The sequence below is a fragment of the Anguilla rostrata genome, chromosome 9 (assembly GCF_018555375.3).
Source record: "Anguilla rostrata isolate EN2019 chromosome 9, ASM1855537v3, whole genome shotgun sequence".
Taxonomy (NCBI): domain Eukaryota; kingdom Metazoa; phylum Chordata; class Actinopteri; order Anguilliformes; family Anguillidae; genus Anguilla; species Anguilla rostrata.
In genome coordinates this window covers 41,624,035-41,641,643 of record NC_057941.1, presented here as the reverse complement: position 1 = coordinate 41,641,643, position 17,609 = coordinate 41,624,035, and the positions used below count along the sequence as shown (strand labels likewise).

Here is a 17,609-nt window from a genome sequence, read left to right as displayed (position 1 = left end):
CGATCGCGCTGTGACGGACTTTCGGGAAGGTTAATCACGAAGCGCGCCGCTCCGCCGAGCAGCGCTTACTGTTCCACTTCAAACACATTTTCCAAAATCATTTCCACGGGACGAGCGGAGGCGAGAAGCCCTGTCCGGAATGACAACGAGCCCCTCGCCCACCCACCCCTCTGAACTCAGACCGACCGCGCGCTTTCGCAGCACCAAGCTACAAAAACAAAAACAAAAATCCTCATGCTACAGGTACTACTCCATCAAGAGACACACGTAGGAATTGTTATTCATCCCCCTCATGGGCAAACCGGCCAATTACCAACAAGCAAATCTCTCGCTATGATTTGAAAATATCAAGATTCATACCCTACACTGGGGGGGGGGGGGGTGTCAAAAACCACAAAAAAACTGGTTTTACCCCGCCCCCCAAACCCTTAATAGCTTCATTAGACATTTCGACCACTTACAGTAATGTGATGTTTTTCAGCACCTGTCTGCACTGTGGAAAAGTTAATATTTTACTGCACTGTACATTTTTAAATGTATTCTGTGTCTAAACATGGCTAATTATCAAAATGGGCTATTTAAACCGAGGGACAGGCTGGAACAAAAAATGCAAATGACCCTTTATAAGTGTGTGGTATTACGAAAGTGCCACGATGTTTTGTATTTAAAGCATATTTCCTTCCATATATAAATGTTAATATACCAATGGCACTGGCATGGGTAACTTCATTATGAAACAAGGTTTAGCAGCCTAAAGTCCTTCTGTGCCTTGCTTTTGGCAAAACATTTATTTCTTTTAGTCATTTCTTTTTCCAATGTGTTACATTCTCCCACGTTTTTGGTACAGGGATAGTGATTCAATGCTTCAACATGGCCACTGTGCTCACATCTCGATCAGAATTCTGGTTGCAACTGACACCAACAGAAACCCAAGTAATAGACTCATAGACATTTTGAAACTATAATTTTCTTTGACATTTTATTGAATCAGTTATTCAGACAAGCATAAATGCATATTTGAGGGCAATATACTAGAAATGATATGAAACAATCATTATTTAAATTTGTATAGATCACATAACATGAAAAAAATATCTTCGCTGCTTTCATGTGTTAACCTTTAAAATAATACACTTAGAATACCTCTTACATTGGATAGACTGGACATGTAAGTCAGACTACCTATACAGTGGTATAAATAAGAGAAGCTGGTATCAGAAATCAGGTTATTCTCTTTACTGCAAGAAATCAATGGCCACTGTGATGGAAAACGATTACAGTCATTCGAATTGACATTGACTTCTATAACATTTCTGACTGGACCCACTGAGGAGCTATAGTGTGGCATTCTCGCTACCTTAAATAATAACCAAAATCATTCTCATTATCATATCTTCAATCAAATGAATGAAATTCTTTCCGTATGTTGTGCTACTGAATAGTACGTATCCAGTGGGGAATTCTGAACTCCTTAGATCCTACTTTGGAAGAATAAAACCAATTTAATGGAAGTAAACCTGCATTTAGTACTCTTTGAAACCAGCACATTTGAAAAAAATTCACATTTTGCCAAAGTCAATTTCCGTGCTCTTAGGTCTCATGTGCTAAGTGGAGTTTTTACTCTTGGGTTAACTGGTCTGCAAACAGCTTCCGGAAATCTGCGGGGAAACTTTAAAGAATCCGAGGAGAACCTGATGTTTGGCGTTCGGTCATGCTGGAACATGGGCTCTTTTTAACAGTGGCAGGTCTTAGCCCATGGAAACTTCTTCCCAGGCCTTTCTTACCCCCCCTTTCTAACGGACTGTTTGTTTGACGTTGCTTGACGAGCAACCCGAGTCCGCCATTCCGCTGTCGTCGCGCGCGGCTCAAACCGAGAGCTGGGAAGTGTTCGAGCCACCGACGCATGCCAGTAAATCATTCCGAAAACAAAGTGCTCTGCCAGCACTAGCAACAGGCTCGTGAAGTGGAAACATCATTTAATGTGGAGTAGCATTCTAGAAGCAGGGCAATTACAGAGGGGATATAATCAACTGCGCCAACATACTGGCAAACAAATGATCAAACAAGAAAGGTCTTTTGATCATATCCTCAAATTAGAAAGGTTTTTGCTGGTCAAATGATCCAAAAACAATCAACACAGGTTCAAAATAATGATACAAGAAAGTCATGCAACATTAAGTTGGCCTGAATATGGAATGTCTTCAAGTTCTTAGGCAGCGTAAATAAAGTTGATACTGTGCTTTGAAGTACACCGAGCACGTGTTTGTATTCATACTTTCTCCTCTTTTCCCTATATATACACAGATGGAACATTCAAGAACAAAGGGCTGCGATGAAGAAACAGAAGACAGTGACCTAAACCGGACAGCGTAGTTATCAACTGCCGAAGAAATATCAAAACAAACCTGTTTTTTTGCTGAACAAGCATTCCTTATTTTCTATAAAAAGGAAGCCAGTTGGAATATTTGAAATTTGAAGTTATTCCTCAGTGGGCTGAACTTAAATATTGATGACTTACAGCCAGACCTAAATCCCCCTCCTTTTCTTGCCTAGTAGCAATGTCCCTGAAATGGGAATGAGAAAAAAGCAAACCATGTTTCCCATCCTTCTTCAGTGTGACATGAGGCCTTTTCCCTATTAACCCCCTGCCTGTAGTATTGCTGTTTTATAGCAGACATGCTGGCTGCAGCTCCCAGGGCTGGAGACAACAGGCAGTCTCGCTGGGGGAGGGGGGGTGGGGGTGGGGGGTTCGAATGGGGTTCCCCCAGATGCCCTGAGCCAAGGATTCCCCCGCAGTCATCTGGGTTGTGTCAGCCCAATCCTGCCTAGGCGCATTCCAAAATACTGACTTCACCACGCCTTCTCCTCCCTCTGCCCTAGCTCTCTCTCTCTCTCTGTGCACACACAAGGAAAACAAGAGCCAGCCTGTTTACACACCAGCCAGAGGAGGAACACTTCCTGGATACTGTTGCCAACAACAGAGGGTTTATGTTCAGGCCCAGTAAGTAAAAGAGTAAGAGGAGGAGAAAGGAAGAAAATCTGTCATCCGTCAGCATAGTCTGCCTTCAACGTCCAGGAGGTAGATGAACTCACATCCAGCCCCTGCTTTAGTGGTGTCAAGGCCCCTGTCCTCTTCGATTACAACCTCTACTTGCCCCCCTCATCCCAGCCTCCCACCCCCATGCTCCACTGACTACTATTCAGGCAAACGGGCAAGGGGGACTGAAACATAAATACTAAAAACACAAGCACTACCATCAATATTCCATACCATCAATATTAAGGCTTTCAACAAGGTTTCCATGGCTACTATTAGCAGACACCATTGGAAACAATATTCACTTGTTTATGTGGCCAACGTCTATTATGAGAGTGCTAAAATTCCCCAGAATAACTATTATGTAATGAGTTCTGTATAACAGAAGGGCATAAAGGATCTAGCCTTCATTAAATATCAGCATGGGCTTTTGTCACTCAGAGGCCTGGCAAAAGAAACTGCCAAACAAGTTCGTTATGTCATTTTCGCTCACTGGCTGAGGATTAATTGCAATTGTGCCTTTCTCTGTGCACTTCCACCAGTCTCACAAACTGAGGTTACCTCTTCAGTTAACAAAGATAAAATACTACTAATAAATTATTTCAACCGACAGCACAAAAACGCATCTCCAAGATTTGAGAATAACAACTCCAGAAAAACATATTCCAGAAAACCTGAAGGAATCCGAGAATATGTGACTAATTTGAATACTCACTGCAGTTCCCAAAATTGCCTTCTTGATTTTTTATTGCACAAAATATACATATCAGTTAATGCAACAATACAGAATACCAAAAACAATGATGTATACACTCCTTAATGTTATGAACGTCCTGTTCTAACCCGCCTTACCAAAACAACAATAGGCAAATTGGTGGGAGTTGCTTCCTGTCAAATTCCAGCTCAGCTAGAATCCAGAGTGGATGGTAATAACATATAACCAATATAAGCAACAAGTTACGCTAGCCTCTAAAGCACCTTTAAACCAATGAACCATGGGTGACAGCACATATAGCTGGACCAAGTAAGCGTCTCTCCCCAGTACCAAGATCATTGATGGTTTAAGAAGGGCTAGAAGCCCCACTGAACTGTGGCAGTCCATAATGGGAGTTGATGGAGAGGGAAGAGAATCAGCTGGGATAGGCACTGGCTTAAAGGATAAATCACAATTCATAAAATTGAGCATTATGGGATTGTTCCAGAGGAGTTCCGTTCAGATCAATCACCAGACTGAGTGGCAATCACTTCTGCAGTGGAGCAAAACTAAACTCAAGAAAAGATGGCTAATTTGCTCTTTGACATTGACTATGGAGATTAAAGAACACGTAGAGCCAGCAGAAGAGGGGCTTCGATGGTGCACTGCAGCAGATTTAAAGATCTTTTTTTTTTTGTGTGACTCACCACTGCATCACCTTATCAATTCCAACAAACAAATAAATATGGAAATGAACAGGGAAACGGCATTGAGATTCATCTCCCAAACCGATTTATTAACGTGACACAAACCGGTCCATGGAAAACCATCCTGATCTAAAGTGACGCGCACAGGTGAACACCACTGCTGGTGCATGTAAACACTGTGGCGCGTCACACTGACGCAACATCAATATCACACCCACTTCAGATCTGACACTGGGCATGGCCTGGCTTGCAGAATCAGACCACCAGAGATCGGAATCATACGGCCGGCTTTCTGTATCCTAAGGAATATCATATAGATTTATGCACTCACTCCACCTGCAAAGCCCTCAAACGTACCGTTCAACAGCAAGCAAACAATAAACATGACGCTGGGTTCCTGTGAATTGTGGAAATTAATATGAACGACCATCTCCTGCTCCTCCAATCATGGTGGGCTTTCCTGCCCCAGGGGGAAAATCTGGTCTGAGACATAGATTGTGTTTCCTGCCCTCTGCTCCAGGGGTACAATGACTCGCTGCGAACGACCCAATCACGTCTCCCTGGTCACATGAACAACAAGGACTTGCCACCGTCTCTCAACTCCTTACTTTCATACGCGTAAATGAGAAGAGCCATTGTTTGTGGCTGCCCGATTGTGGAGGGGGGGGGGTTCTGTGGCCAGACGTGCAGGGACTGGACCAGGAGGAGCTAGCGGGGGCCTCAGGTGCAACTGCAGTCCTAGCCAGATGTTTCCCATTATTAAAAAGGGAGCACCACTTTAACACTTGATCAGCAGCATCAATCTGGCACTGCCAGCTGTCAACAGACTACTGCCAAACAGCAGACCAAACATAATCTCTGAAACACATCTGCTGCAGCCATTGAATAAAAAGAAAAATGTATCACTTAAAAGTAGACCAGTTCAGGTTTTTAGGCCCAAGGCTATATAAAACCAGTGGTGATAAAAAAAATTCTTCACCCAATTAAATATATGTGGTACTATAAATGAGATGGTTTGGTTGCTAAATTAGGTAGTAGTACTACATATAAAATTCTATGAGGAGGTATAACATGAGAAATTCTGTGGGTGGAGATAATTTTTTTCTTCTAAAACAGAAATAATATGGGGGCTGTCAGGCAGATTTTCCAGCTAAAACACTGATATTCCTTGTAGTGATGTGCCCAAAGTTCAGGTAGTTCACAACAGTGAACATGCCAGTGCAAACTGTGGCCAGCAGCCCTGTGGGGTGGGGGGTCACATAAATGGCCATAGAGTTGTCCAAGGAAAGGGGATTTCACTTGGTAGAGCTGCCACCATCTCATCGCATAAGAGCGACTCCTCTGCCTGAACCAGACCTGCAGCCAGCTCCTGCGGCCAGCCCCAACCAGCTGCACCTGAACTCCTGCGACGCAGCACCTGCGCAGGCCAGCTAGACAACTGCAGAGTAAACCTAACTGCAGGAGCTGTGCTTGGGAAGAGATGCTGTGCTTGTGCACAAACTCTCCCAAAACGAGTGCAGCAATGGAACACAAATTATGGAGGAAAGAAAGGGGATAAAAAAAATGGTTTGAAATAACCAAGGTACTTGACTGTCACATTTTTTTTTCCATAACAGCTTGCAAAATTTTGAAGCTGAGAGAATGAAACGTCCATGGCCTTGCCATGTATTTTCAATGCATTTATTTATTTAATTGTGAAAAACAGGCTGCTGGCTTTCTCTTAATTTTCTCTTCAGTTCAATGTAAATGCTGTGTCTAGCAGACGTGGTTCACAGGGTCAAGAGTAAATGTGATGTGCATTCACTGACAGACAAGCATAACATTTAGGCATCTTTAAAAAAAAAGAACACACACCACCGCAGATCCGTTTATGCCATTTCATGAAATAATTATCCATGTCTACAATAAAACATTCACTGGACGGGAGTTTTAAAATGAGAATTTGCCTGCAACAAGTAGCATGCATCCCCAAAGCAGTGCAATCATATAACTTGAGTGCTCCAATCAAGGTTTGGACTTGGCTTCTGGCGTGACTTGAAGCTACAGGATTCGCCAGCTAGCTGTGGCGAGCGGTCAGAAAGTGCTTGGACTGCGTGGCACCAGCAGGCAGGTTCCACATTAAAAAAAAGCCCACATCCACAATGCCCTCCTCGCAGGAAAAGCGTTTATTACAGACAGAGGCGGCGCCAAAAGGAAACGCTGCCTTTATCGATACAGGCCTGTGGGTCTCAGCGAGCACAATGAGCAATGATTTGTGACCTTTACTACTACGTTAACAGGTCTCGAGGAGGAACATAGTGCGTGCCACTGATATGCACATGGCCCATTACAAACATACCACCGTTGGTTACTTTCACGCACATAAACCAATAAATAAAGAAGTTTAGTGACTCCTTTCTATGTCAAACCTCTTAAGTGGTTATAAAAGCTGCTTACAGGGTGTCGGGCCTGTGAAAGCAGCCCTGCCATGCACCAACATGCCCTCGTCTGACTTCCCGAAGGAGTGGCCAGCCTCAGGTAATTCCTGGTTACAAGGAAGCCCTGTGAACGCATTCTTACCGTTTGACAGTGTGCTTCACCAACGCACAACCTCACAATTTTAGCTTACAACTGACCTTGATATAAAGGAACATGTGAAGCCTTGTGTGTATATTTTTATATTGGCCTCTGAAGAGCCAACAAGACTATATGAGGTAGCTTTGAAGGGACATACAAGCTCTCTATGCTGCACTGGCCATAAGTCATTGTGCGCACTAGCAGTAAGTGAACTGCAGATGTTTGCTAATATGACAGTTTTGATAATAATAAATAAAAGAATTATTTGCCAGAAACAAGCATCATCAGACAAAAAATAAATACCACCTGACAACAGAAGCATTTTGCCAGGAAGTAAAAGTAAAGGGCCAACAATAATTGTACAGACCTACAAAGATAAATGTTATTTAGAGTCATAAACATAAAAAAGGCCATTACTCCATCGGTTTGAAGGAAGGTCAAGGAGAAGCAGATAAAAACACAAACACAAACCATTTTATAGGTTTCAATTCCTTATCCAGCATACCAGCACAATTAGATGTGCGCTACACCATGGAATCAGAGAGAAGTGCCTGCTTAATTAATTCAAAGAGAAAACGGGACAAATTTATGAGTGTTAATAAAGATGCACAGTCCTTGACTCAAGATGACTCAACATCTTAACAGAAGGACATGGCGTTTTCTAAAGTGGGAGGTGAGAATCAAAGTGACAAATTAACACAGGATCTAAGATATCTCAAAGCATAATCAAGCAGAATAGTCAAGTTGAAAATGACTAACGGCAATCGCTGATGATCAATTAAGTCTTGAATGTCAAAACATTTCTGCAATGCTGTAGTCCTAGCGTTAGAAATTTTAAAAAGGCAAAACGCAGAAAAAATGAAGCAGAGCAAAAATAAACAATTTTCTGTTCTCTTGTTCTGTAGTGTTTTCATTCAAGAGATTTTTATTTAATTACTGGAGGCTTAAGTTAACAAATGCCTAAGGTCACAACAAGATATCGTTATTGAATCTAGATTCGAGATCAGAAAGCCACAAGCTCTACTGAGGAAGTTGTATTTTTGCATGCAACTTGCAAGAAAGCAGCCAGCAGTCTGCATCCCCAGCAGCCTTCCCCTTTTCAATTAACAGTACAGTACTAGCATTTCAGGGAACGGACCTACAGTACATTACTGTATTTCACAGATGAAGGTGAAGATACCTAAAGTGATTACCCAGATTACACTGCTACACGCAATCCATTGCCACAGATGGGAACTGCACCCACACCACAACGTCTGAGTTACTAGCCGAGTTCCCAAATCATTATACAGCACTATCACCCTGCATGGTAGCAGCGCTAATTATGCTGTCCTAGCGTTTAGCTTAAATAAAACAGATGTCTTTATTCACATTAAGCCAATTTTGTTAACACTAATTTGTGAAGCAGAGTAAGCTCCAGATGATGTCTTATCAAACAATTCTGACACAACGGTCGAAAATAACCTCCTAAAGCATGGTTTTCCACCATCTGTTTAATCAAATTTAGAGCTAGCTGAAACTGAAAGAAAAAGCAGTTTAATGATTAGAAATGTGTCATCTTCCTCAAATTTGCAACTTAAAAAGTGATGAAGGAAGAGGAAAAGTGGTTAGACTTAATGCCACCCAATGATTGTCAACTATGAACAGCAATACAGGAAGCAAACTCAAAAACATGTTCCACAGACCACTTTCCATATCATGCTATTATTCCAGAATGGTTTTCCACACCACTGCTTAACTAACAATATTAACTGCTGCACTACAACTGTTTTATGCACCTGTCTGGTTTCCTTGTTTTAATACGGATGCACTGTTTGGATCCATGTCTAATGTATGCCTTTTAGGGTGTATGGTGGATTTACCTGAATGTGTATGAGATCTGTCCTCGTGTTTTGAAATGGAGGAAATTTTGTTGTTTACCTGATGTAGACTAATGCCTGATTCGTGAGTATGCTGTAAAACTCTTTAATCCCTACAGTGTTGTGAGTTTTTTGGTGATGACTGATATTTCAATCACATACAGTGTCCTTGAGTTCTGACAAGGAACAAAATAAATGCAACTAATTGTTACTATTATTGATCAGACAGAAAAAGGGCTGAAGTCTGGCTAAGGAGGGAGCACACTTGACTCCTGGAGCAACAGGGACACAATACAGAAGAGAGAATTTGGAAGGTAATTAATAAAAAGGTCTCAATATGGTACTCTCATTCTCTATCATCAGTCTGCCTTCAGTTTAAAATGCTTCATTTCATGTTTTTGAATTATCATTTAAAGGCCTTTTTAGCATGGAGGCTATACCCGGCCTACATGTGACAATCTTGGATCAGGACCCAACGCAGACAGGTAATCATACATTTGCACCTCCTGCTCAGAGGAATATTCTTCCCCAGTTATAAGCAATTACATTGCAATGACAGGACAGATTAGCAGTAGAGTGAAAGGTGACATTGTGCACGGGCTTGCAGGTGGAGTGGTGCTTTAGTTTTGTTTAGTCCCATAAGCCCCTGCCTGCTCTTCGTTGGAAGACACACCTATCTCTCACTCTTGGCATTGTCTCGCAAATTTCCACTTACTCTCCAGAAAGTTTTCATCCTTCTCAAAGGCCAGGCACAAGTGCATTTCAGGGGCCAGCTCCAGGCATAAACACATCAGGAAGTTTCCAACAACATCTATATTCCTCAGGGTGTAATTAACCTTTTGAATATATTATTTTTCAACTGAATATGGAAATCTGTGAAGAACCAAACAACTCATTTAATGAATACGTTCTGAATTCTAAAACTAAACGCAACAATGATTCCACAAACACCACAAAATAATTTGTTTTCTTTATTACAAAACAAAGCCCCCCAGGATTAACAGATTCCTGCTGTTTGCAATACACAATCCATGAGGTAATACGAATTCAACTTAACCATATAATTACATGTCTATCTAATGTCTCTACCACTAAATTTCATTAGAACCAGCTACTGTAATTTATTTCTTGTGAACTACATTCACATGTCCATAAAATACGCCATTTTATTTACAAGGTGCAGTCGAAGCTTGTCCATTTCTGCCAGTGTCCCTGTTAAAAGCAATGACTCTATTCCTCTCTTACACAACAGAGCTCATCGATGCCAATTCAGCCATTATGGTTAGATCAAGACGTGTGTGTGTTTGTGTGAGGAGGACATCTTGAATGCATGCAAGAACGAGAGCATGCCGTACACCGGAGGCTACACCAACATGTAGACTTCACAACATGTGTCAAGTTCAGATGCTGCTTTTGGAGGGAAATTCTAAACCAAACCACAGAAAGCAAACTGAACGATTGCGCCACATGATCTGGCACGACAGAAATAATTTCACTCTATGCTCATCCATTAAAAAATAAATCTGTGAACATTGCAACTGTGTTAGCATAAGAATGTGTACTTATTATTTCTGTGGTGTGCAGTATCTACAGGACCTATAGAAATTGCTGTATTTCATAATAATACATCCAGACACATTCATATACAATTGTATTATCCTCGGTCGGATCACATTATATCTTTATTGATCTTACTTTCTGAAAATATTAAAAGCCCTTAATAATATGATGGGGTCCAATGAATGATGAACAAGCAGGCTAAAACTTTTAATATCAGCATAAATTAAATTATTGCTGCGTGATAAAATCAGGAATGCAGATATGTTCATACTCTTCTCATTTCCAGTTACTTGGGCTTATGTTTTACAGTAACACCTGAGCCAATGTGTACAACCTACTTATTATTTTCATTCGACTTCAGAAAGTAACAGAAGCATTCCAGGATTAAATTCGGCTGCCGCCGCCACTCAGTGACCTGCGCTAGCCCACCGCTGCAAGCTGAAACTTTCCTACACCCAGCCTTTCCGTTCCGAAATAATTTACTACGCTGGAAACTTCAGTTCTGCCCCGCCGTCACAAAGCGGGCCGGTGGAGACAGGGCCCAGACTCAATGTGCCTTTGTGTTTCACGTGTTATGTGAGATTTCACCGCGGCCACTCTCGACGAAACGAGACCGTATCCATGACCGCAGGACTGAGGGCACTTTCTTCCACCCCCCCCACCCCCCTCCAGAACCTGATTTCTGTTTGGCCCATCGCAGGTTCCCGAGCACTTACATCAGCCTCGCCACCAATGGCCGCCGCTTTGCCTTGTGCAAACAAGGGGCGCACAAAAGGGCCTTATTTAACGGGGCGTCAATGGAGGCGCGCGCAGTCACTCCGCGCTGGAGGGGGAGCACAAACATTCTTTATATAGCAGCGACTCTGAATGCAGCTGCGAATGAGAAGCCTTCCACTTCCTGTCCAGGCTCATCTCAAGAGTACTACAGCAACGGCAAGTGAAAAAAAAAAAAAAAAAAACATGCAACCCCTCCTACTTCCCTAAATGCAAGCGTAAAAGAGGTGGTGTGAAGACAGAAAGACCCAGAGTAACGGGCCCAGGGCAAATGAGACACACTCCAGACGGAGTCAGACATCTTCCCCTTTCTCTCGCCAAAAAGTCACTCGAAAAAACTTTTGGGCTTCAATGGTTTCCCACGCCTGAGAGCAGAAACAAAAAGAACACCTTCAAAGAGGGTTCCTGAAATGGCAGCTCCTGTGCTGAATTACTTATAACAGAACACTGCGAGCACAAAACTTGTTTACACATGACAAAATGACATTTGCATTGTTGGGCAGGACTACTTTTTTTTAAATCCCCAACTACACTTTATATTTGCCTATCAGAATACAAATTCACTAATGTATTATTACTCTTATGGTTCTCTCTCATCACTCAGACATCCCTCTCTTGGTCAGCTCAGACAGTTTAACCCCACGCTTTCCTTGCCTCACTATGGTTACCATAACACTCAGTCACAGCAGATGTTAAACCAACACTGAAAGACTAAATTCAGTCCTTACGAACCTGAAACTTGGTGAAACAATACCTCTTCACCTCAGCTACACTCAATGCCACATTTGTGTCATTTCCTGACCGACGACCTCATTTTAGGCCCAAAACAATTCTGTACCTTTTCAACTCAATTCAGGAAAAGAAAACAGGATATGGAGTACATGGGACTTTTTCCACAGTCAACCCTACAAAGACCAGGAAATGTCAATGTCACAGAGCCCTCTGAAATCCCTTGTGTGGAGGACCGCTTGCTTGATCCCACAAGCAGAGAAATGTCAGCAGACTGTGGGCAAGCATATTAATTTGACCTGTGAGTTTTCATTTTGACCACTTTATTACATTATCTGTGTTACAGCATACATCATGTGGACTAGTGCCACTGTGTATACTTTCATGCACTTCAAATTCTTATTGTATTTTTGTGTTTGTAATTTTGAGTTCAAATACGGAATCTAAAGGCCTACTGTCCCTAGCAGCCCCAGGATGGACCTGCCAGCTTAATGGTCCGTGGTGGATCCCAGACAACCTGAGCTGCATCCGAGAGAGTGGAGGCGTGGGCTTCAGTACAGTGCCATCACTGCTGTTAGAGCCAAGATGGCCGCTGTGTGTCACAGGTGGCTCAACTGAGACTGAGTCTGCCAGCACCTCAGACCGTCCAACACTCAATCTCTGACCAATGGCCTTCTGTGCAGCAGATTCACAGCAAAAAGCCCCACTCATAAAAGACCCCTTTTATTCCAGCTTCCTCCAGTCCCCTCCTTTCCCAGCAACACGTGGTGCAGGTTTAGAGGAGCCAGACCATGTAAAAGACTCACATTCTGATACTGGAATGTTATGTCTATGTCTGAACCTTGGCAGGCAGTTTATCTTCCCAAGGAATGCTGGGACATCCAACAGTGGAGGTGATCCTTCCTATGAAAGAGGGTATTTCGCCTTTGCACTTTTAAAACTTCACTCTGGTGCTCCAGACACACACAAAAACCTGAACAAGCACATTGAAGAAATTGTAATACTGAACAATTTACTACATATTAACTAACGGGGACATATTGCCATGTCAGGGGAAAAAAGTACTGACTATGGGATTGCAATGTGAACACTCTCCACCAACACCTTAGGCAGCACACAATGACAGGCACAAGTTGCAAAAAAGAATATGAGTTTTTGAGTGAAAGAGACAAACAAGTAAAATACGTAACACAAACACACACATGCATGCACAAATGCACACACACACACACCACACAATGGCAAACTAGCAAACCAAAAGAATGTTACAGTTTGTCAAACCAATTTTGAATGTACAAGTGAGAGTTATGTAGGCAAATTTAATACAGCAAAAAAGGGAAGGGTATTCCCTAGGGCATCTGGCTGATTGTCAAACAGGCAGGAAGTTTACAGCTAAAAACGAGAGACGTTATCTGTAGCAAGAATCTTTTTTCCATGAAGTCATCGCAGGCCCAGGGGACTCTGTTTCGTTTCAAAGAGCTGTTGTTTAACTGTAAGAATCTACCGTTAAACTGTAAAATAATGCGATGCACATGCCAAGGCAAATAAAGATGATGGTAGTACTAGCAGTAGGGAAGTCAAATAGCCACAAATTCAGCATATTCTTCATCAATCACTGTATTTGAAAGGAGATTTAATGAACCTCCCTAACATAAAACAGAGAAAATTTTGTCACACAGAATCAGTCTTAAATCCTAAAAGCACGCTGGTTTTCAAAGGTACACAGATTACTCTGCCCTGTCCCTTGTCGTTCTGTGAAAGCAAGCGCTAACAGTTAAAGCGCCAATACTATCCTCGACTGGCGTCATACGCAAGCACAGTTGGCGAACAGGTGACACCAATCCAAGAATATAAATGTTGATCTGGGCTCATCTAGAGATTACTGGAGCAAAGGCACGTTTGTTAACACCATGACAGCGAAGAACCGGATTCTAGCTTCTGAATTTCAATGCAGTGACGGGTTTATCGAGAAAAATCTAACACTTATTGGCCAGATCGCCTGAATGTACACGTCTTTCTCCGAGGCGGGTTGCACTCCCACACTTGAAAAACTCACAGCTCTACTGGACTACTTGCTGTGCAGTATTCAGAAGTCATGTTAACAGTGCAGAAATCGAAGTCCATAAATTACTACTGTATCTTGCATGAGCGCAACAGATCCGTAATAAGCTTACAAGTACACTAGACAAAATATATATATTAGTTTGTCTGCACTGAATTTAGCCAAAATATGCGAAACAATTTGGAATGCCAACTGTTACACCTGTTTTGTTTTGCGCTTTAATTTGAGCACGACTCTTGTGCCACAGCCTCTAAATCTATCCCTTCTTGCAGATGTGAAGAACAGGTAATTCAGGTTTTCATGTCTAGTGGTTCCCTCCGCAGAGTACTACATTCGCTCATTATGGCTTGCAAAGGCATTTCTGTTTTACAGGCCAATGTCTAAGATTCTACATGACAAAGCTACTGTCAGAAATGAAACGATTCATAGGGTGTGAATGTCACACTGCGGAAACACTTGATCGATGCATTTAATTATTGTGTGTACTATTATGGTGTTAATGTTTGTAGGCTACATTCCACGACTGCAGGTATTTATATCGCTTTACCAGCTTGCAGAGGTATTGATGAAATATACCCTTCAGATGTTGTAGCTTCAAGAAACCCAATTAAAACTAGCCGCATACATGTGATACTTCCCTTCAATACATACATCGTATCTTGAAGTACAGCTATCGTTGCTTCTTCAAGCGGATGCTATATTGTTCCCATTCTTTGATGAATTGGACGCCTTTCCTGTCTACCGGCAGCATATTACATGCATGGCTTAAAAATGGCAACATGTGTAACTGAAAAGATTCGATCAAGGCGCAAGAAGACTGTAACTTTGGGAAATCTTACACTGCAGTTTACATAATCGAAGCGCCGACTATATGTACCCTGAAATATATGACAATTATTCTTACCAACCTTTTTATTTTGCGTAGTCGATTCGGAGATAAAGTATGTCAACAGGCTGTGACATTGCAGTGAGATCGTGAATGTTAAAAATAGGCTAAGTGACTTCACTCATTTAAAACACTGCATACAATACCGGGAAATGTTCAAGGTAAGCAATGATAAAAAGCTGAAATGCAAAGAAGGGGAATTAACTTTACGCGGTTTCGTTTGTTCAGGGGACACCAGTGGGGATATACTCGGATGACGGTATATGACACCCTGGGTAAAATGATTGATTCCTGTCTATGATTTAGCCTAATCTGGACAGCTGTTCAATTACTGCAAATATTAGACGCAAACGTAAGTGCAAACGCGTACAATACCCATGGTAAGTGAGCATTCTTCCTTGTGGTATCTCATGTCCTACAAGAGCTGCTGTTCGTTTGCCTACGTTGTTCTGTAAAACAATCAGTTGTTTTCATAGGGTAATAAATAATAGTTTTTTTATTTTTATAGCGCTTTTCATTTTACAATAAACAAAAATTCTTCATACAAAATAAGCACTGCAAAAACAACACATGCTCAAAATGTAGTGGCTAGCTACTGTTATCAGCAAACAGCCACAGATGGAATACGGAAAATAGGTCTGTCCCCATGGTTCAGTCTCCAGCATGCCTAGAAAGGGGGCTACACAACTTATATCCGCCACAATACCATTGCAGCTGTTGCAAACATTTTAAATGATGCCAACATGAAAATGCATCCATATGGTTCTGTAGTGTTACTGTGATAACGTATATAACCACAGGTAGCCTGCAATACAGGAATAAAACACAAATTAGTATCAATTCCCATCTTACCGTTTGGTCCATATTTTTCCAAATTGTTTTTTACTTGTTCAAGTGTCAGTCCAGTGTTTTCGTTCACACCGAAGTTTTCCAAAACTTCTGATGCCGATTTAGTGTGCGCGTTTTCCATCTCGGGGCATATACTACAACAGAAGTATTACAGACATGTATTTATTTAACTAATTTTAAGATCTGATCGGCAAATAAAATGAAGTTCCACCAAGACCAAGGAGCGTTCAGACTGCCAAGCGGAGGTGGGTCTGCGTAGTACCACCTGCCTCTTCTGCGAGCCAGCGATTTCAATTCAACCTCCAGTTCCCTGTTGCAAGGCGGTTGCAGCCCAAACAGATAAGATTGCCGTCACTTCGTCAGACGGTATGCTTTGGTGTATCGACCCGCCTCTTTTCTGAGTGAGCGTGTTCTAGCGCCGTCCTGTGTTCCTATTGGCTCGTATTACCTGAAATTGCTGAAGTAATAAATGACCAGGGAACTCCCACATTGTTTGCAAACTACAAAAATGCGAACGTTTATTAACGTTAGTTTATTTTACTGTAAGCAAAGCATCTTCGGTGGTGGTGATGATAGTTTTGTATTTTTGAACATATTAAGAGCTTTTGATGTTTTAAACGATCTCGAACTCTGTAAAGTATGTCGTAGAGCAGCGGCTTACTATGACCACACGTTCTACCTGCTCGCTCCTTGAGTACCGCCAAGTGCGTAAAATCCGCACAAGGCGCTGAAAGGACTACGAAGAGTTGGCGGCGGAAAGAAAAATACAAGCGTACAGTAGCCGAGACTTTTCCATATTTAATAGTTCTTATTGGCTGGCATACGAAATAGGCAGGTATTTCTCATATTTGCAAATACTATTTTGTGTCCGTTGTGCAACACTTCCTCAAATGCCCGCACCTACTATTTAAACACGCAGCGCGGAATGGAAAAACAAACCTCAAACAAGGGGTCTTTTCTCCTGTGAGCCTGAATCGAGCCCGCCTGACTTAATAGTACAAGAGTTGCGAGTAGGGTAGTTGATAATCCCAACTCTCACGCTGAAAAACAATAAAGCCGGTCACCCACCGCACGCGTAGCGGCCGCGAGCGCACGACGCGCGTACTACGTCCGTAGTTGAAGTACTGTTGTTACAACGGCAGCGGGCGACGTCCTGTACACCAGGTGCGAAACTTGTGCCACATCAGCGAACTGAAGCGTAGTTTTTCGCTTTTGTTCTATTTTTCGGCTTGCCGCGCGGCATGATGACCTGTTTATACACCGAAATATGCTCTAAAATGGTATACATGCTGTGATTTATATTTCATCCTTATATTACTGGGGGTGTGTCCCTAGTTCCCTCTTGCAGTAGCCTAGTGGAGAACAAGAGAAAACCAGATAAACACCAGATATTTTATAAGCAGCATAAAATAGCATTTTCGTTTTTGTATTGTCCTGGCAGAAAAAAAAGTAAAACTGGAACCTGGGAAAAAGGCAAACTTATTTTCGCTCTTATTTTGCGGAGGGGGCGGGGTACAATATACACCACAGAAAGACGTAGCCTATTGAATGATGTAGAAGTGAATGCACTGAGCAGCGGTTTGTTAGCTCGAAGTGTTGGAGGTAGTTTTTAACCAACCATTGCTCAGCGTATTTGGCTTTTCTGATGTCTTCGTTCACCGTACTTTCAAAAAAGGGCTTGTTAATAATAAAAAAATGAATCCACAGAGCTTTAAAAGATCAGATTATTTAGTGGTCTTGTCGATGAAAATGCACCTATTTTATAAATGGAAGTTGTAAGCAAGCCTTTATTACACTTGTACTTAGAAGCTTCCGGTGTTCATGTGGTGTTCATATCACTTAAAGTTTAAACTGTGTGCTATCTTTTTGATTATCTGATTTTACTAAATCAGATAA

General features: G+C 42.0%; 1 protein-coding gene across 2 annotated transcripts in view; it reads right to left on the bottom strand.

The window, feature by feature from the left end:
- Window positions 1–16,080, bottom strand: part of atp2a3 (ATPase sarcoplasmic/endoplasmic reticulum Ca2+ transporting 3) — a 61,533-nt gene extending 45,453 nt beyond the window's left edge. Inside the window, exon 1 of one of the 2 annotated variants that reach the window (XM_064352197.1) lies at window positions 15,717–16,080. In XM_064352197.1, coding sequence (XP_064208267.1) covers window positions 15,717–15,834 — 118 coding nt within the window. In that variant the 5' untranslated portion in view covers window positions 15,835–16,080. The remainder of the gene's footprint in view (window positions 1–15,716) is intronic. The other variant, XM_064352196.1, reaches the window with a different exon arrangement.
- Window positions 16,081–17,609: the final 1,529 nt, after the last annotated feature.